Source organism: Stegodyphus dumicola, chromosome 5 (assembly GCF_044657685.1).
Source record: "Stegodyphus dumicola isolate Sdum_Otavi_A_Nest chromosome 5, ASM4465768v1".
Lineage (NCBI taxonomy): Eukaryota > Metazoa > Arthropoda > Arachnida > Araneae > Eresidae > Stegodyphus > Stegodyphus dumicola.
The window spans coordinates 41,863,226-41,884,543 of NC_140772.1; the positions used below are offsets into that span (position 1 = coordinate 41,863,226).

The 21,318-nt window shown below is 33.2% G+C and overlaps 1 protein-coding gene across 1 annotated transcript; it reads right to left on the reverse strand.

Moving 5' to 3' along the window:
- Positions 1-5,160: 5,160 nt before the first annotated feature.
- On the reverse strand, positions 5,161-19,475 carry LOC118190600 (uncharacterized). Its single transcript, XM_035361352.2, has 3 exons — positions 19,329-19,475; positions 12,329-12,524; positions 5,161-5,953 (listed from the first exon to the last, which is right to left on the reverse strand). Exons 2-3 carry the CDS (start codon positions 12,508-12,510, stop codon positions 5,353-5,355), a joined length of 783 nt encoding a protein of 260 aa, XP_035217243.1. The 5' UTR covers positions 12,511-12,524; positions 19,329-19,475; the 3' UTR covers positions 5,161-5,352.
- Positions 19,476-21,318: the final 1,843 nt, after the last annotated feature.

Genomic DNA, 21,318 nt, shown 5'->3' on the forward strand with positions numbered 1-21,318 from the left:
ACTGACTGCGGACCAGCAGGGTTTATACAGCTTTCGGCTTGTGTTCGAGAACATTCTGAGCTAAACCGGTGAGAATTCGTTCCAGAAGGTTCTCCATCCGTCCATGGTATATCGTCAATTTTGTCGCCAAATGGGCGATTTCTCGCCAAATATGGCAACCCTGCCTACCCTCGCCATTTTATGGCAACCCTAAAACTGCTTTGCGGGGAAGCCATCTTACCGCGCCTGTACATTTCGTAACAATATTTTGCACTAAGTTTGTTAACGTTTAAATCACTTACTTGTAGAGCAGCTATTTTAGCTGGATCTATAGTTAAAGTCCTGCAGATCCTTATAGATAGGCAGTGAGTTATCTCTACGTCTTAAATACTCGCAAACTACTGAAGGTCTAAAATAACCTTTTTATTTTAGTCTTAATGAGGTAGTCTTAACTTTAGTCTTAAAGCCATTAGTGGTGCTACAGACAAAACCGCCTTTTGTGACTGCTTAACTTAACACTACAGGACTAAGCATACGAGACACCAGGACCCTTTGATGCTACTGGTCCATTGATATCCCCGTGTTGCTACAAACGTTCCGTGCACACTTTCCAAAACAGTTTCATACGCTTATTATTGAGAAGAATACTAATATAAAGACTTTTTCGTAACAGTTATTGCTCACAAATAGCTTGCCCTTTTTGCGAAAAGTATTATATAACAATTTATGATGAAATTTTCGATTATTTATAACCTATCTTTTAAATTCATGTTCTTATGTAGTTGTTCTAACGCTTGTGTTAATGGTATGACAAGATGCAGTGTTATCCTCTGTTGCCGCAACCGCAGTTGTCTGAGAAAGAGATATATCTTTAGTAGTAATAAGTGGGAAAGGGTTCCTGCCCAGATATGAATTGATTTAAAAGGGGGTTGGGGAGACATCTTTTCTCTTTTCTTACGTTGATTAGTTCATATGTTCTCTTGCCTTGGGAAACGGTGTTCCATTCGTTTTGCCAGATTTGATTTATTTTCTTGTGTGCTTCTTTTTTTAAGTATGATATAGGCCATTTTAAGTTCATATCATCGGAATCAGGAGTAGTAGCTGCAGCTTAAAAAAATGTGTCGACGTTTGCGTTATCTTCTTTCCTTACATGTGCTTTCATCCATCCTACAGCGAAATTTTAATTTGGTTATTTTGTTGGAGGAGAGAAAACATTTATTGCGCAATTGGAGAAGTTCCCTATTGCATGCAGCGAAAAACAGGTTTAATGCGAAAAGCAGTTGAATGTAAACAGGTTTAATGTATCCAAGTGTCTTACTGTAATCAAGCTCTCGAGTACATAAACAATGTATCCATGTAATTTAATCATGTTTCCAATGCATTAATTTATCTAAGTGACGAATCATATTTAATGTAGTATTGCAAGTATTTGATGTATTTAAGAATTATTAGTATTATTATTAGTAGTGGTATTTGATGTATGTTAAGAATAATAGTCACGTGCGCCCAAGAGCATAACGAATGCATTCTAACAGCTAATGCTTATATACTCATGCAGCTAACCCATAACATCATCCACGTCCCGGTTGGGACATGCGACTTAACAGAAAAGCAAATGCATTCCCGAGACAGACCTCCTGGGTCTCGAGAGCTGCCGGTTTAAAATAGTGGAGGGAGTGGGACATATACCTGCTTACCTTTGTTAGACACCTGGTGTCCCAGTTCTCCGTCACCTGTATGCAGCGAAAAAAAAAAGAATCTGATTGAATTGCGAGCTGACTGCATTTGTTACTAACTGTAATTTCTATCGCCTTTTTAACTGATAAAAGTCCGTGTAAGGAAGCTTGATTTCTAAGATGTAATATTTTGATTTTAAACTCTTCTAACACCAGTTGAAGATACAAGGAGATATTGTGGAGAGTACGCATAGTGCAGAGTTGGAAGTGGTGCGGAAATATTTTGTTATGTTGAAAAGAAATGGTCATTGAATGACACGGAGCTGTAACTTCTTCCTTTCTATCATCAGGATAGCTCAGATAACAGTTTCGCAATTAACAATTTTCTCTATCACTGTGTTGAATGTAGCTTCTGGATATGAGGATTTAAACCCCAGTCATATCCCTTCATTCTTCTCATAGAAACGGCTATTTTTGAAGTTTCTATTCTAATATCTTGAATGTGTTCTATCCAGTTGAGTTTTACATCTGTTGTAATTCCAAGAAGTTCCAATTAGCAATCTTTGTTCTCTTTCGTTTATTTTTGAAGGCTGGTTTTCTTTGTATGGTTTGTCAAGGCTTGTGAAATATTATCGCTTTAATGTTTCCTCTGAAATTGTTAGGTTTGTGTATTACAGCTTTGAAGATTGCGCAAGTATGGCTGGTATTGTCTTTGAGTTGTTGTTCTGTTATTCTACCAGAGATGATAAATGAAATATCGTCTGCCAACTCTTTTGGATGATTTGGTCATTGATGTGATACGATAGAGTTAAAAGTAAGAATACAGGAATCCACGCTCAAACAGGATCCTCGAGAACATTCTCCTGTATGGCGCTTTTTTACTGTTCGGTTATTGTGGAGGATTATTCTTCTCATGTTGAACAGATAGCTTTTGAAAATAATAATATAGATGCTTCTTGTGATGTTTATCTGTTTGAGAGCTTGAAGTACGGGAGGCCCCAAACGGAATCAAATGCTTTTTTAAAGAAGATTTTGTGATTTATTGTATTGTATTGTTCTCAAGATTTTATGTGCAGCATGTAGAACGATTCGGCACAAATGCATAGTGATTTTCGCTGAGTATTTGAAATTTATGAAAGTGGTCTTCTGACAACGGTTTTTTCTAGAACATTACCAATTCCTGGCAGGGAACTGGTAGGTCGATATGAGCATGGAGCTAATGGATCTTGGTTGTTTTGGAGGAAAGGATGATATGTCCTGTCTTGAAGACATCTGGAAAGACTCCCACTTGAAGGCATTGAATAAGTCTGCAAGTAATCTGAGTGAGGCCTTTTGAATTAGTTTTATGATTTTATTATTTATCCCGTCCAGACCATGCTGAAAGTACCGGTTCTCGTCCAATCCCGTTCAGTCCTAGCGCCTTTTTAAAAGGAATTTGATTATGTTGAATATTTCTTAAACAGTAAAATAGTGGTCTTCCTCGGAATTTCGAATGCTTTGAGTTATCGTGACTTCGGCTTGTTCTGACTCATCATTTTCAGAAGAATCCTGGATAAATATGATGTGATATGTAACTATGTGAAATTTGGGTTATTGGTTGGTAATTTGATTTGAGTTGTTTTAAAAACCTTATAACGTTGCGCGCCTCCAACTTGCACGCAACCAAGAGGTGACTGTGAAAACTTGTATAAAAGATAGAGCCTAGTGAAGGGTTTAAGTCCCTTTTTATTCAACGTAATAAATTACAATTGCGTCCTCTTGAAGCTTACAGACTGTGCCAACTTGGCAGTCAAATAAAAATAATAACCTGAAAAGAAAGTAAAGACAAGATTCTAACTACGAGGCTCTCTAAAATAACTAACTCACTGCGTTTTACAATACCGCTGCTAATTCAGCAGACTTGAAGCTCACTGGAACGATTACCACTACTTCCCGCCAAGCACATAGGCCGCAACGCGGGGTTCTTCAATTCTCGCTAACTACCTCCGCGCTCGCTAAGTAAGAATATATCACACCGAACTCGTTTTCTTCTATTTAAATCAGAATACTTCCGCTGATAATTTGAATCCTTGCGCGTTCTACTCAAAATTTACATATTCTGGCATTGGCAGTTCCAGGGGAAAGTAAGGCTTGACAGGAAAGATAGTTTAAACTTAAAATAAATGTTAGTTAAAATAGAGATTTATAATATTCCTCCAGAATTCCTTCCATCTGTTCAATTTGGTTTTTATTATTCCCATTTTATAAGTAGATTTTTACTCTGCGTAATCTAAATATGCTCTGTTTCTTCCTTCTTCTGAAGGAGAGATTTTCGTCTTTCTTTTGAGTGCTTTGGTTCTGGTTCTTGAAGTGGCAGGATTTCTGCAAGAATCAAGACATATTTATAGAAGACCCTATGCAGCCCCTCATCAGTTATAATCAAACTAGGAAAGAAATATAAAATTTTAACGCATATCTACTCATCGTTTCTTGGACATGCTTATCAGGATTATATAGTAAACATTTAAACTAAAAGTAAAGACCAACAAAAATAAAATAAAATTATTTATAATCTTTTTCAATAAATTCGTTTCAGGCGATTTCAGAATGCAGCTTATACCAAAGAACGAAACTAGGATTAAAATACCTCAAGATTTACAAGGGACTGAAGATCAGGGACGTTTTTCGAGCTACTTTTTTTGTTGATTCACAAAGTGTCGGCTGTGAGGGGCGTCATTAAACACTTAAATTGAAGTAGTTATGTTTTTTTTAAAAAAAAACACGATAGTAACAGAGAATTAAATCTTACACCAACGCTGATGTGCGCAAGCAAAAACTCTTAGTAATAGCAAAGCTCAGGTTAAGTGGTTAAGTTCTTGTTATACTATATGATATTCAGCAGCATTTTTGTTATTTATTTCCAATGTAAGTAATTTTTTACTAAACAAGTTTACGAAGTATTTATGCTTCATTAGTTTTATTTTTGATAAACTCACAGCTTATGACCAAGCAGCGTATGAAGAAACTAAATAAACCAAGTTGTTACTGTCTTTTATATGGGGTCAAATGTTGTGATGTCGGTAGAAAAAGAATTAAAACACATTTCCTGAAGTTCAGTCATTATTGCTAGTGTATACATCTCCCTATTCAGAGTGAAGTATAAATTTATCACTCTCAAGATATGTTCTCTTGTAAGCGATTGATTAATATAATTTACCTCAAGGTGGTCCTTATTTTTGGTCCATTTTAAATTTTCAGTTTAAAGTATGGGAGTTATTCTAATTCTGAAATTAACTCTTATAATATACTAAGCTTAAATCAGCCCAGAAGGCTGAATTAAACTCAGTAGTTTTTAGAACTAAATGGAGTTCAAATCTAAATGTTTTTAAAGAAATAATAATTTTTTATAAAAATTTCTTAGGTTTTTTTTCCCCTTCTCTTGCAGAAGGGAAAAAATTAATTCACTATTTAATCATCTAACTTTTATAAATTTGTAGCTGTAAAACATCAAATTCAAAACTCAAAATTTTAAAAATTGTTATTTTATTAGAAGCTAAAGACATAAACACAATATCTTTTACAATCAGAAGTATCAAAACGCGAAAACTTTCTTCACAATATTCCAATAACCGGAATTAATAGGAGTATTTCTAAAGCATTTAACTGAAATTATTATATTATGCATAAAATTTTAATAACAAGATTCAGATCGCTCTTGCTATGCACGTATTTTTGGGAAAGTGGCGAAGATTCTGGTAGGCGCACCAGAGCCTTTACCTATCTTCATGGGCATGGCGTAAAGTGTAGCACCAAACAATGGAAGTTTTTCCACATTCGCCACGTTTTCTAGGCCATAAATATTCGCTCCCAGAAGAATTCTGTGAGCCATGAAATCCTTTGATGGTCCATAATCCAAAGACAGGGTCTCAGTACCAACTCCATAAATTCTTCTGTTATCTACAAGCCACTGAGCAGCTTCCGGAGAAAAACCTGGAAAATGGAGATTGTCAGCGTCCTTGTTGGGGGTTCCTGTAAAAGCTTCTCGATCTGGCCAACGACGACCCCACCCAGAACGGATCATGACAATGTGATTGTCCAGTCTATGGCCTGTTAATTTTTCCCAGTTCTCCAGGTCTTGTACCTCTACAAAGGCATCTCTGTTCTGTTCCGCCTTTTGGGTAATATCGATAACAGCTGCTGGGCCCACAAGGCGATGCAACGGTATCTCATCCACAGTCCATCTACCTTCTGCAAAATGGCATGGCGCATCCATATGAGTGCCAACATGAATCGCTGAATTGTATTCCTCTAGCTGCAGCCTAGAAAACAAAATCTAATCTAAATATGGAAAAAAATAACATCACATAATTTATTTCTATATGTTCGTGAAATTACAAGATATGCTACTGCTGGTTTTAAGTTAATGATGTCACCTATACGGTAAGAAAAATAATCTATGACTTTAAAATCATGAGTTATAATTTGCAGTTCGAATTATTAATTGTATTAAAACTATGACATATTATTACTTAAATTTCGAATTAAGAATTAAAATAGGTTAGTAACCTTTAAATATCATGTATAACCACAATATTTCATTTTGTATCTAGTCTGTGACTGAATAAGATAAGACAAAATTTATTTGATAATAATTATACTAAAAAGAAAACTGAAATGATGCTTTATCAATCCCATCTGCTGTCGATTTCAAAAGAATTTTGCTGGAAATAAGTTCGCTGGATATTATATGAAAAAATATTCTTTTTTTGATCAAGTTTTTACTTAATAACAATTTTTGTGTTCTTATAAATATATTTTTTCTGCTATTATATTAGATGCTCCTTAAATGTACAAATCAGAAATAATTATATTTGAATTTTTTTACTAACAAGGAAAGCTTTCGGACTTCCCAATGACAATCGTTTCGATAAGTTCAGAGATAAATCAGCATGCGAAAAAAACTTTACAGGTGCAAAGTGTGGCATTATGCTATTACCCGGAAGCATATTTCACAAGTGCACATCAGCGTAGCCACTGAGGGAGGGGTTTCGAAAATGGACCAATGAGCTTCTATTGTTTTTGTGATGCTAAATCTTCAAGCCAGTGAGCGTATGTTGTTTACGTTTTAAATTGTATTTGTTTCACAGTTATAAATGTATGGGTAATGGTAGAAAATCTCGTAGTGCTTTCGTTTTATGAGTTTAATTAATCGCTGACATTTCACTTTCACGATTTTTCTCACGCATTAATATTTGGATTGATGTTCACGGCACATTATCGCTCTTTACATTGAGAAAATGGCTCAAGCTACAATTAGCCTCGAATATTGTGCATTTACTAACACCTGTGGATTAACAGAATTTAAGTGTACAATTTTTTTTAATTCTGCTGAGAAGGACTGGAAGTGTTACAATGAATCTAGTGTTTCTTATCTCAGTGCTTGGATTCTTTTGCTTTTTAAAGTGTAAGGTTCAGAGTAATATTGCGTATGATCTGATTAAATCCATTGTTAACATTAAAAGTTAATACGTGAGTAAACTGAATATATTCGTTGTGAATAAGATAAATTCGTTCAGTTTGATGAGTACTTCTTGAGTAGACAGTACATGTAAGAGTGAGCAGTTATTAAATGTGAAATTTAACACACTAAATATATACGCATCCAAATTAGTAAAGTTCACTTTGAACAAAATTCTGCATTGGTTATTATAACATATTTTTCATATAAACTGCAATAAAAATTGCTGACTTCTATTTGCATATATAATTGGTATAACTATTTTTCTCATATGCATAGTTTTATGTAAAGATATCATTTGGGCTCAGATGTTATCACATATTTCTTTCTTCATCTTATTTACCACTTATTAAGTAATATTTCACATGGCTATTTTTGCGGAGTATCCAGCATTTGTTTGTATTTATTTCAAATTCCTTCAACCAGGCAGTGAAATCTTCACAATTGCTTATATTTGATCCAATTTTACAATGAAAAGTTTCAGAAAAAATCGATGATGCTTTAATTAGTTTGTACAGAAAATTGCATGGCAGAATATTTCAACCATCTTGCTTAAATCTTAAAGCACGCGAAAGATAATGTGAGATGACAGAAATATTACTGGATGTCCATTGGTCCATCCTAGAAATCACTCCCTCGGTGGCTACACAGATGTACACTTGTGAAATATGCTACCCAGAATATCTAGGACGCAGCATATGAATGGGAACTCGCTATCGCATTATTTGCAGTGATATATTAGAAAACGTAATGCATCTGTGAGATTTTAAACATCTATTGTTACACAGATCACATACCCCATCGTAAAGTAGAACAAGTTATACACATATTTAGCACATGACATGATAATGTGATGTGAGAAACCAAGCCTCGCGAGCAAAGTTGATGCGTGCACCAAGAGTAACGTTTAAGAAGCGTTTGAGGGGGGAAGGAAGTATGTGCTAGATTTAAAATGGGATTGCTGCAAGAATTGTTGTTAGAAAAGGAAAAGGAGTTTAAATGAATTAGCTGGTGCAATTCGTTCTGTAATATAGATTATTAGGAAGCGTAATAGTGAAATCCGTGGAATATCAGGGAAAATGTTCTCGAGCCATTAATCGATTTAATCGAGAGTTAGCAGAAGAGGATGAAACAAGTATCAAAGATCGGTAGCAAAACAGGTTTAGACTTCAAAATGTATAAAGTATTCTAAAACCTTCAAAAACTGTGTTAAAAAATATTCAGTTGATCATAAAAAATTCACGGATTTTTGAAAGAGTTGCAAATGCATTATAGACAAAAACGAAAGTCTTATTAAGATTATTATATAGAAAAATTCGTGCACATTGCTCATAGTTTGCGCGAATAATGCGATCTTCATTATTATTGAACGAAATGAATTATTACGAGAGTATAAAAACTTTGAAGGAACGATTTGGGACAAAAGAAATAATAATGAGTCAGTGAACTAGTTGTTAAATCTAGAACAAGTAAAGATTTATGAAAATAATAATGCTTTAAGTATTCTATGTGATGAAATCGAATTTGCAGTTCAGAATCTGGAAGCGTAATATGTTATGAAAGATTCATTTGATCAATTATTAATACCCGTTCTGTTAAAATCTATTCTAGAAGAATTCATTCTGGAATTTAATCGAAGGAAAAAAACACAGCGAAGAAATTTCAGTACCACATTTGTTGGACTTCATAAAACGTGAAATTGAAGGTCATAAAGCTTCACATGTACTGACGCAAGAGAAAAAAAATACCTAGCCTCCACTTCGAACATGCTAAGTATGACTGTAAAAAATTGCAGTAAAGTGTACCTAGATTATTTCCAGGGATTTTGGATATAATCTTAAAATTTCGTAAATATGAAATTGCTTTCAGCGGAGATACAGACACGGCTTTTTTTACTTCCTTGTACGAAGTAAAAAGGAAGTATTGTAATCGCGAAAAGTTTCAGGCAGCGTATTTCAAAGAAAATATCCATTTTGACCGCTATCGAATGCAATTTAACGATGTTTTGCGTGACATCTGTACGTAAGGACAGAATAAAAGACTAGACTTCCTCCAAAAAAATTATAAAACTGCTTTAAAATTAATTCTGAAGAGAATTTTTCCTGGCGTCTGTACGAACGTATCTCGCATAACTCGAAAACGAGTAGCCTCAGAACGTTGAAATTTTGTATATAGGACTGCTATAACATGCAGATGTGCACCTCGTATTTTGGTTGCAATCGGCCGCACCAAACTTATATAAATACTATATTTATATATATATCCACTCTGTTACCCGACTCAGTGATCTCAGTTTCTTTACTCGTATATGTTTGTAAATTGTACATTTTTTGCTTTAAAAATGATTGAATTATGTTGTTCTTATCTTCCGGTTAAGGTTTTTATGCCTTTCGTAATTCTGGAAGCAATATTTGTACAATTATCAACAATTTAAAAGCTGTTTAAGTGCGGTTAAGTTTTAAATAACATGGCGGACATATTTGTTTACATTTGAAACAGCAGAATTGTAGATTTGTTGCCAATCTGGAGAGACTAAGCTTCGCAAACGCCTTCATTTATTATTGCGAATTAAATCATGCTTAATCCTTTCTGGAATTTTTTCGTGGAAATAAGTGTTTAAGATTTACTTCGTAATTTTTAATACAGATATTTTGAGTTTTTATGTATTTTTGCCTTCTCGCTCAGTGAGAACTGAATTAATTGAATGAGAAATAATAAATCGTCTGTGAAAAACTGTTTCTTTTCTGTTTTGTTTTCTTAATTTCTTTCATACATCGTTCTAGCTTTATTATAGTATTTGAATAGAACATGTGGCAACGATAAGATAATTCTTCAAATGATATAAATTTTCTGCATTCAGAGTGTCGTTATAGTAAACAAATATAGTGAATTTTAAAGAGTGCATTTATTCTATCGTGGTTTATGCGCTGTCGACGAAGTAGATTTTATTCATTCCAATCAATTTAAATGAAATTCAAGAAAAAAATGAGTATAATTTAATATTCCGTACAAGGAAGTCATGTGGTGTACACATCAGATTTTTTTTTTCCAATTAGACACATTTAGGGATCTTAGAAAAAATATGGGAATTATTTAAAATTTCTTTGGTTCGGTGACAGTAAAGAAGAATATACAATTTTAAGGTTTAAATGTTTTCTATTCGGACTTAGCGATGTTCGGACTGTAGTCCAGCGATTTTAGCGATGGCGATGCGATGAATCTTAGAAAATTAAGGTAAAATTAACCGATATAATAAATAAATATCGATAAAACCGATATACCGCCAGATAACCGTGAGATAAAACCGATATAATAAATATCAAACAATAGCCAACCAACCGATGCTGTGTTATTTGGATATGTCGCCTTGTGGTGGTATTGCTTTTAATGCACGTGTTCTTTCTGTCCTGGTAAATTCTTTTGACAAAAATCAGTTGTAAAATTAATTACCGTATATTCCGGAATATAACGCTCACTTTCAATACAAAAAATAAGAGCAAAATTTACGGGTACGCGTGTTATACGTCGAGTATCAGAATGATAGATTTAAAAATAAGGAATGAGCTTTAAAAAAATTAAATTTCTGTATGTACCTAAATGCTGTTTATTTAAAAGAAATGACGTACCTTATGAACTTAAAATTTTTAGGCTAATCTTTGGAATATGGTAACAGGTAGTTAGGCGACATTTTGGTACGGCGATAAAGCTTACTAGGTAGGACTTTAGCAGTGTACATGGATAAAGTCAAGAGTGCGCGTAATGCCATTTTTGTGAAATTCTGGGATTTTTTTTAAGTGAAAATAGGTCGACGTGTACATGGATACCGTGTATGTGCAATTCTTAAAAACGCGGCAAGCAAGCTAGGACTTTAGCAGTGTACATTGATAAAGTCAAGAGTGTGCGCAATGCTATTTTTGTGCAATTCTGGGATTTTTTTTTAAGTGAAAATAGGTCGACGTGTACGTGGATACCGTGTATGTGCAATTCTTAAAAACGCGGCAAGCAGTGGGCGATTCTGCACTTTCTCCCGATTTCGCACCTAATCTTCGTCATGAGTAAGCACTTTTGTTCCATCAAAGTTCTAGCATAAGCTTAATTGGCTAGCAGATTGTTGGACGAAAAAAAATGTTGAGGGAAAAAAAAAAAAAAAAAAAAAAAAAAAAAAAACTAGCAGGTTGCTGTAGCAGGGTTGGTCGCCAAATTTTCGCCAAAAAGTCGCCAAGTTACCATAATCCGAAGATTAACCAATTTTTCATTATCGGATAACATGGAAAGTTCATCTTCGTTTCAGACACCTCATCGAATTCTGTTTCATCTTCATCATCACTGTTACTCTGATCCATAAATAAATTATCATCATCATCCTCTCCATCCTTCACCAACACCAAATACCCTTGCTGCAGCACGATTTCCATTTTCTTTCGAATGGCTTTGCATTTGAAACCAGCACTGCGTTTGTTTCTCCTCGTGCGAGCCATATTAACTCCTAAAAGGAACACTAGGTCAACTAATTTCAACTACAGCAAATGCCATTTACTAAAGCCTTCGATTTTCACTTCAAAATCACGGATTTAAATGATTACAGAAAGAGAAAACATCTAATTCCTAATTCCATGAATTGATTCAGGTTGGAAGAGCATTCTTACACAAAAATATCTGCCCCTTTTCTCGAAACCGTATAATAGCATTCTATTAGACATATGCATTGAATACAGTAAACCCTCCTTGCAGGACTATTTACTTCCTCAAGCACTTAACCCACACACATATTATTCCCCTTGTTAATTCGGTATGCGATTGTTCGAAGGGCTAGTACAAATCTTCAAATAAATGACCTCAAAAGATTAGAGCATTGCATATGTATCTTTTAGGTTTCTTCGTGAAGAATTGGGTGCGCGTTATATGGAGAATATACCTAAAAAGTTAAAAAATATAGCTTGAAGTTATAGATGCGTGCTATACACCGGTGCGAGTTATACCCTGGAAAATACGTAATTAATATCAGTATATTTTGTTACATTTTCTAATTTTGTGCTTTGTTTTACTGCTCATATATCTACCATTATCTTTGGAAAATTCTACTATATAATCAAGGAAGTATTGCAGTATTTAGAGTTTATAAAATTTACCTCAATTTTAACTAATGTGAGCCGTACAGAAATGGTGTTTCGCTTACCAATAACCTTCACCAGTCGTTCCGTTGAACTTGACGTTCATCTCAAATTCCTTTTGCGTTGGCCAATGCAGTGTCGTCTCATCAAAAACATATGACATATCCACCATTTCCAGAGGTATGGGGGCTGCTCTGGTACCTGTGGCCAGGCACAAATTTAACAGAGGTAGAGCAATAAATAACATTCTGAAACTTTAGCCTAAAAAAAAAAAAAAAAAAAAAAGCACCAGATGTGACACAAACATATCAACAAGACTTTGCTTATTTTTCCAGTAGATACAACGTAGACATATGTGAATATATATCTGCATATTTATTTAAATTAATTTTTACCATACTAGCAATAATAACTTATTCAGTCTAGAGTAAAGGACTTTAATACAATAAGTGCGTATAGTGCATAATATTTATTAGTAATTATTATGACTACCTAGTGTTTACCTAAATTAAAATCGCAGTTCAAATTAAAGTTTTTAAAAGAGGGTTTTTAATTTGCATCAGTATTGTACCTACTTAAGATTTTAAATTTATATGGCAGAGAATCATATAAAGAATTATAGCATATTTATTTGAGTATATTTTACTTGAAGTATATCTTACTTGAAGTTTTCGTTATTAAAAGATGCATTTCTGACGTCTGTTTTAAAATTACCTAAATATTTATTTTGTTTCTTTTTTAAAATTATTTATAAGTTATTTCTTCCGCCTTCTTAGCATGCCTTCGTGGTGTAGTGATACTCTCAGCGCGTAACTGAGAGATCCGCGGTTCGATTCCCGGTGAAAGATTTGCATATTTTTCAATCTCTCTTGCTTCCAAAAAATCCTAATGTCTGTACACTGGCGCCCGAATTAAAAAAAAGCGTGTTGGATGATGATTCTCTTCCCCCAGGATTTGGCGATTGGGTCCCCTAAAAAACCCCAGTCGTCCTTTAAAAGGGAGAGAGAGTATATAAAGTATTTCTCCCGCCTTCTTAACAAGCCTTCGGAATGTAGTGGTCTGCGCGCTCAGCGCGTAATTGAGAGGTCCTCGGTTCGATTCCCGGCGAAGGCGGTGCATATTTTTCAATCTCTCTTGCTTTCGAAAAATCCTAATGTCTCTACAACTTTGGGTAATAATGATACGCATGGAAAAAAATTAGCAATCTCATTTAAATATACGAGCCTAATAATTTATAATAAATAGTATACATTTGTTATTAACATATACATTATATAACTATAATAATAAATTATAGTAATAAAATTACTCTTTAAGTATCGTATATAATTAAACATTTCTAAATAACCATTTATATATATACACAAAGATCTAGGTGTATGTCTATTTTTATGTCTGTTTAAACTAATATTTTTAATCGTAAAACGATTTAAAATATGTATAGCACTGTATAATATAATACTAACAAAAACATACATTAGTACTTGCAGTGTAGAATGTATGATGTCATAATCGTATTACCATTTGGGCATGTATATGTATATAATTTAGGCATTTATATGTATATATATGTGATGTATCAGCTTTAGTCGTAGCTTAAATAATCAGACGATAAGTTTAAAAAACAGAATCCATTTATTATTATTCAGGAGAAATAGCAATTAAAAAAATCAGATATCCGGAGTAAATAAAAAGAATTACTAATAACTTTTTGTATGAAGTTTACTGCATCGTGACATTTAAGAAAAAGCCCCGATATTCCTTTTGCGAGTCTTTTTATAGCCTCTGGAAAGGCGGAGCTTCCAAGAAATGACGTCAGCCAATACAAACTGTACGTGTAGAAAAGGCGGGAAGAACAACTTGACTACGGGGCTGTGGATTTAATTCCACGTACTTTCAAATAAGAGAACGTCGCCATTAAAAATTAAAATTAAAAGAATTAAAATTAAAAAATTAAAAGAACATACAGTTAGAATTTTAAGTGTATTCTTGATTGTGGAATTTTACTATTATTATTATATATATATACCTTTTTAATATTTTCATATATACAAAATGCATACATTTATAAATATACAGTAATTTATTCGCCTAAAGTCATTTGCCTACACCAAACAGTAATGGAAATTACTACAGTTATAAAAAACTTTTAATAAATTTCTTTTATTTTTTTTAATTACTGTGTACAGAACCTAATTACTTAAAAAATAATTTTGGCACCGCGTAGAAAATGAGAGAACTGATCTCTCCATCTTAATCTTTCAATAAAATAACACCGTACTTAGAAGAAAGTTTAAAATATCTTCAGTTTAACAAACTACACAGCTTGTACAGTAACAGAACAAATCGCCGTTTCTCGCGAGATTAACAAAAGTTAATGTAAACTTAAGCAATCAAAATATAAATCCATAAGTCCCTAAGTTTTCGCTCAAGTCCTCAAATCACGTGAGTAAACATCGCTAGGAAAGGCTAAAGCCGATTCAGGTAATTTAGAGGCTGTGCAATAAATTGTTCCGGTATAGTTGAAAGGAATATTTCAGCGGAAATAGTTTAAACTAGTCAGAGTTACTACCAAAAGGCTTTAATTTTAAGAACTATGTTCTTATATATGTTAACTAATTTACATACTGGTGGGAGACGACGAAAACAGAAGTGACAGTAAAAATAAAACTAATATGATAATGAATTAATAAACACAAAATCCTACAACTGTAAAAGTTCTTTACTAAAGCTATTAATTTTTGATTATTAAGAATATGTGCTTTAGGAAAGTTCTTACATTTCAGTTCGTTTCCCTTCTCTTTAGGACACATATCTAGCATTTTTTAGATTTATTGATAAATATTTAAAAGGTATGTTTTATATATTTTAAAAATATATGTATTTCAAAGATACTTCTATATACTTCTAATACTTCAAAAACACTTCTAAGAAGAAAATCTTTTATATACTCGTGAATTTGGTAAGATGTGAAAGCAATTTTCATTTAATTCACACGTATTCTTAAGATAGGTCTATTGTTAGCATGTTACCCATCGACTGTTTGAACACAATGAAACATGATATAATATTTCAAATTATTTTTCAGTTTTGATTCTTAAGTTCTTTGCCTCTTTATCGTCTGCTCTTCCTGTAATTTCGAGTTCATTATTGATCACTTACTATTATTGCTGGGGACCTAAATTGTAAGCACGCTAACTGGAACTCCAGGCGAAATAATCCAGACGGAATTATTCTTAATAATTACATCATCAACAACCCTGATATCAACATTTATGGCCCAAATGAACCAACGCATCTTCATCAAATCTCAAATACTTCTGATGTATTAGACATCTTAATTACCTTCAGTGCTCCTCAAATACTTTTTCTTCAAGTGGATAATGAACTTTCTTCAGATCCCCTACCAGTACGCTTCACTTTATACGGCTTAAAGCATGGCCTTCCGCCTATAAAGGGTCGAATTAATTGGGAAAACTATGCTTATCACCTTGAAGAAAACATATCTTCTACCACTAAAATGACTAATAACAGCGAAATTCATGATGACGCAGTCTCTCTTAGCAGTAAAATCAACGGAGCCATCAACCACGCCAAATTTATTCCAAAACAGACTAATTATACGCTCCCACACAATATTAGACACAAAATTACAGAGAAAAATAGACTAAGAAAAATTTATCAACGTTCCCACTCCACCCAAGACAAAAGCAGATTTAATGCTGCCAATCGAAACCTCAGAAAACTTATCCAAGAGTACAGAAACAATTGCTGGGATAACTTTATTGAAAGTCTTTCGCACACCGACCACTCTATGTGGCACACCGACCACTCTCCGAAACACTCCCTCCAATATTGGATCCATTCTAGATGATAATAATACCAAAATTTACGATCATAAGAAAATTGTCAACCTCTTCGCTGATAACTACAACAACAGTTTACTGTAAATAATTTCTCACACCCGAATGATATCAATATTATCAATCACGTGACCGATTTTCTCTGCAAAGATCCTGAAAATCAAAACAACCCGACTTCTCCCAAATAAATACAGAAAATTACGAAGAAACTTAATCCAAAGAAAGCATCTGGCTATGACAATATCACTAATAAGGCCCTGCAATATCTCCCAAGGAAAGGCATCGTTCTTGTTACAAATATTTTTAACGCATGTTTAAGACTTAATACATTCCCAAAAAATTGGAAACACGCCATTCTAACTGTCATTAAAAAGCCTGGCAAAGCTGGAAATCTCACAAGTAACTTTAGACCAATCAAGTAACTTAGACGCTTGCCAAACTTTTCGAAAGGCTTATCGAGTCTCGACTCTCTACTTTTATTAATGAAAATAACATCATCAAAGACCATCAATTCGGATTTCGCCAGGGATTTTCAAAGACTCAGCAGATCGCCCGAATCGTAGCATTCATAGGTGAAAATTTTAATAAAAAGGAAGTAATTGCTGCTGTTTTTATGGACGTAGAGAAAGCCTTCGATAAAGTTTGGCATCATCTGATGAACTATAATGACCTGCCTGTCATCATCCATCTAATCGCTGATTTTTTTAAAGAACAGAAATTTTCAAGTTAAGATTCAAGATAACTATTCCACCACAAGAAAAATTCACGCGGGTTTACCACAGGGGTCGGTAATTTCCCCGCTTCTCTATAATTTATATATTAATGATCTTCCTAATATTGAAAATATTCTCACTGCATTCTATGCCGATGACACGGCACTTTTATGTCTCTCTCTTAATCCACATCATGCAAGAAATAAACTACAGAATGCTATTAATTACATTTCACCCTGGTTTAAAGGATGGAAAATTAAAATTAACCCCGAAAAATCAAAAGTGACTTCCTCTAAAAAAGGAAATATCCCTCAAGACTTAGAAGAAATTACAATGGACGGACAAATCGTGTCACGTGACCACCAAGTAAAATATCTAGGTGTTTATCTCGACCAGAAGTTAACTTTCGAATTTCATGTCAATTATATCAAAGTACAAAGTGCCTTAATGAGCATATACCCCATGATGTGCAACATATTCGAAGTTAAATATCAACGCTAAAAGAACACTCTATCTACAGGCAATCCGACCCATATGCCGCTCCGGCGTGGGCAGCTACTGCACGTTCAAACAGAGCAAGGCTTCGAAGTTTTCTGAGTAAAACTCTCAGATTCCTATCGAACTCTCCGTGGTTCGTTAGGAACACTGTCATCCATAATTCTCTAAAGATTTTACCATTAGATGCCGAATTACTAAAGATTACATTCAAATTCTACGAAAAATGTGATTCCTCCACTCACGAAGTTATTAAAAACATAGGGGAGTACGACTATCTCATCGAACAGCTGCATAAACGGCCCAGAACTATACATCATAATGTGAGATGGTAGTTCTTGTATATATTTTATTATTTTCAACTATTTAATCTAGATTTTGTTTCATCTTTATCATCATTTTCATCTTACTATGGACTTTGCCCGGTACCAAGGCTGCTGACTTTATCATCATTAAATTCGTATATCACGTGACAGTCTACTTCCCTATGCGTATTAAGATATAGGTACTTTCGCCTCAGACGAAAGCAGAAATATATATGCGGAAATATATATATGCGAAAGCAGAATGTATATATTATTTTCCATTTTTACTGTACGATACTGTGTCAGATCTACGATAATGTATAAAAGATATGCCAAAATTATTAGTTGCTATTATTGCTTATCCAACGAAGATTTCATCTGTGACCGATATATGGCGTCACCCCTGATCAACTTTTTCACTGCTGAAGATTTTGCGCTTTATTACAAGTGCACAGGGCTTTCCCATTTTTATGGAATTTTACGAACTTTTACAGGTCCTTAGGGAATTGATAAACATGTTAGTGGTAAATGCCTTCGGATCGAACAACTACTTAACGAATGATGATCTTTGATCTCCGATATTGATCACTTGATATAAGTAAAAAATTGACTGGAAACATCATTACTCAAAATACAGGAAAACGCATCTGAATTTTAAAACCCATCCTTCAGAATTATATTAAGTGACCAAACCCATTTTTCCGACAAAATGATTTTTTTTTAAATACTAAGAACCATTTCTTACAAGCTACACTTCGAGCAAAATTTAAGCGCAGATTGATTTTGATTTGAAATATAAGTGTTTTGTTTTATTAAATATTAACGAACCATTTTAAAATAAATATTCTCAATTTGCGCCTTTTTCTCAATATTTTTCTTAATATAATTATTTAAATAATATTTCAAATGATGGCAGGTTCTCTCTGAAAGGAAGACATTTTTTGAAGAATTACTTAAATTCGAGGGCAAATCATAAGTCACAGTGATACCCAATAGTCTGTCTAGTCTGTCTCATCTCAGTTCTGTCATGAACGTTTCCGAAATTATGAGTCCCAAAATAAATTACGTTAGCATTATTATTTTAAATGTCGGCTGTTACTACAAACTTACATTAAATAAATATGAAAGTGCAGAAAGAAAGTAAAATGTTATCTTATAGTTAAACTGCAGATATTAAAGTTAAAAAACAATTACAGAACACAGATGGCAGATATTTTTAATGACTAGCGAGACTAACGAAATTAAAAATTATTCTAATCATAATAATTATTTTACTATTCATTTTGTACAACAGATTTCTTTCTGTTAACGGAAATAAGCAGTGTAGAACACAAGCACGCTTGTATGAAAATTAAAATTAGACCTCCCCACTTCAAAAAACCCCCTTAGTTTGGCGTATATTTTAAATAAAAACCTATAAAATTTACACCAGTCTAATGTGGTTTTAAGCTCAGTTTCATACAAGCAAAGCAAATCTAGAGAAGACTGCTTTCCGCACAAAATACCACTTTCACTTTAATGTTATCCAATGAATTAAAGTTAAATTAAAAGTTATGCAATGAATATTACGAATAAATGACGCAACTATTTAAATATTCTGATAAAAGGATATGAGTATTAATTCAAAATTAAACTTTATACCCGAAAATATAACTCGAATTTGTAAAGAAAGAATTTTTCATCACTTACCACAGGAAGGGACGCTTGCCTTTGAATAGATTACCAGTTCAAAGACTTTCACTTTCTCCAATCATGTTTTCTGTACATCAAAACCGGAAAATCTAGAATATACTTCGGATCCTCGACAGGTTTGATGCAATATGTTGTAATTTCTTTCTTTTCTTTTGTGAAAATATTAGTACGCGAAACTGTTTATTTGTGTAAACATTAGTCTCATGTTTCTGTACCAGAGAACATATATCCAGTCGTAAAAATAAAATCCTGAATGAATTATTTTAACTGTTCTAAGGAATTTGTCTTCCTTTTAAACAGTGTTGTTTTATTTAATACCATTTCAAACCAGAAAATTTAATAAATTGTCCTGGTTAAAACCTATGAGGTCTTATAAACATTCTGTTGTAAGAGTATTTGTCAATTTGTCTACTTCATCTACTGCTTTTTGCGAATGTGTCTTTTTTCTGTGGTAGGAAATCATTTTAAAATGGTGGACATTAACCCTCTATGACAGGTAAGGCCGTATATAAACGGCCTAGAATATTCTCTCTGATGCTTGTAAGAACGTCATCTTGAAATATGTGCAAGAAATTAAGACAATATATTAAAAGTGGCCTTTCTTTGTGTAACCTAGTGTCGAAGATACTTGTAGTAATTAAAAAGATTTAAAAAAATATTTTCAAACTACGTACTGCATGAAAATTAGCTATTTAATAGTTCATAAAGCTGAAGAAGGGGTTTTAATAGTCCAAAAGAGCAGCTTGCCTAGAAGGACTATTAATTTTGTTTTGGCATTTTGCGTTGATTCACTACAAGTGATGTTTCACTTTTCAAATTGTTGCCACCAAATATTATTGTCCTGTATTATATTTGAAGAAATTAAATAATGAAGAATCTGCATAAAGGTATGTATGTTTCTCGCATTGTGATAAAGCAACGGTACTTAGAGCCATCCAATTTTGAATAACGTAATCCTCCTGCGAATATGGGCATCTGGAACCCCAAATTTGAAATTTGGAATTTGATTTATTATCGATTTCATATTTTGTAAAACTTTAACGAATTTGTGATTAGCAAACTCAAGGATTTCAAAGCAAGCGATGGCAACGTTGTACAGAAAAAATATTGTTATCTCGAACGCGCGAGTTTCTGTATCGGAAATTCTAAAGATATTCTTATTTTAAAACTATTCTGCGATATTGCTGTTGAACTGAATTTTATGGTTTAAGTGCGAAGAACGTGATATTTAATAAATAAAGGTAACATACAAAATGTTTAAAAAAACGCCCCTTTGGACATAATTTAAAATCTGAAACCTTTCAAACTTTTTATTTATTTATTTATTTATTTTGAAGAGAATAGGCCAGATTAGCTGTTTGATACTACTAGAATTAATCTGTGGATTAAGGATGGATTCAGAGATTTCAGTGCATTATTGGTATCTATTTTAAAACATTTATTGGTAGTACCTATTTTAAGCAAAGTGAATTTTGTAAAAAGACAAGTCCTGATACTTGGTCGTGCAAATGAATCGCAGTGTTAAGAGATAACCTGTTAGCAATGCATCATTTTATTTAGTAGTTAGTATAACTAATAGTGTGTAGTAGATACTGAATGAATGCCTCATTTTCCCAGGGAAAGGCAAACTGGGAAAACTTGAGCAACTGAAACAAAAATCCTTCATGTTAAAATGCGATCTCATAAGTAAGAGAAATTTTTAAGACTTACTCATATAGTCAAAATGGCTTTAAAAAGATTAGAAGCGAAAATAAAGATACAGTTTTATCTGAATACAAGAAGTACTAATCAAAATAATTTTTTCCTTTCTATCTTCGGTATAAAATTTTATTTCTATTCATTTACTCATTTTTCATATGTTTTATTATATCACTCAATTTTTAACATTTTTTAACATTTATAAGTTTTTCACTTGAAAACATTATGTTAATTCAATTCATTTATTTACTTTTTTATCATTAATATAAGTTAATTCATTAATGCTTTT

Coding starts and splice junctions, on each gene's coding strand:
- LOC118190600 (XM_035361352.2), bottom strand. CDS start 12,510: ATGTTATTTATTGCTCTACCTCTGTTAAATTTGTGCCTGGCCACAGGT. Junction 5,954..12,328: donor ACGACTGGTGAAGGTTATTG/GTAAGCGAAACA, acceptor TTTGTTTTCTAG/GCTGCAGCTAGAGGAATACA.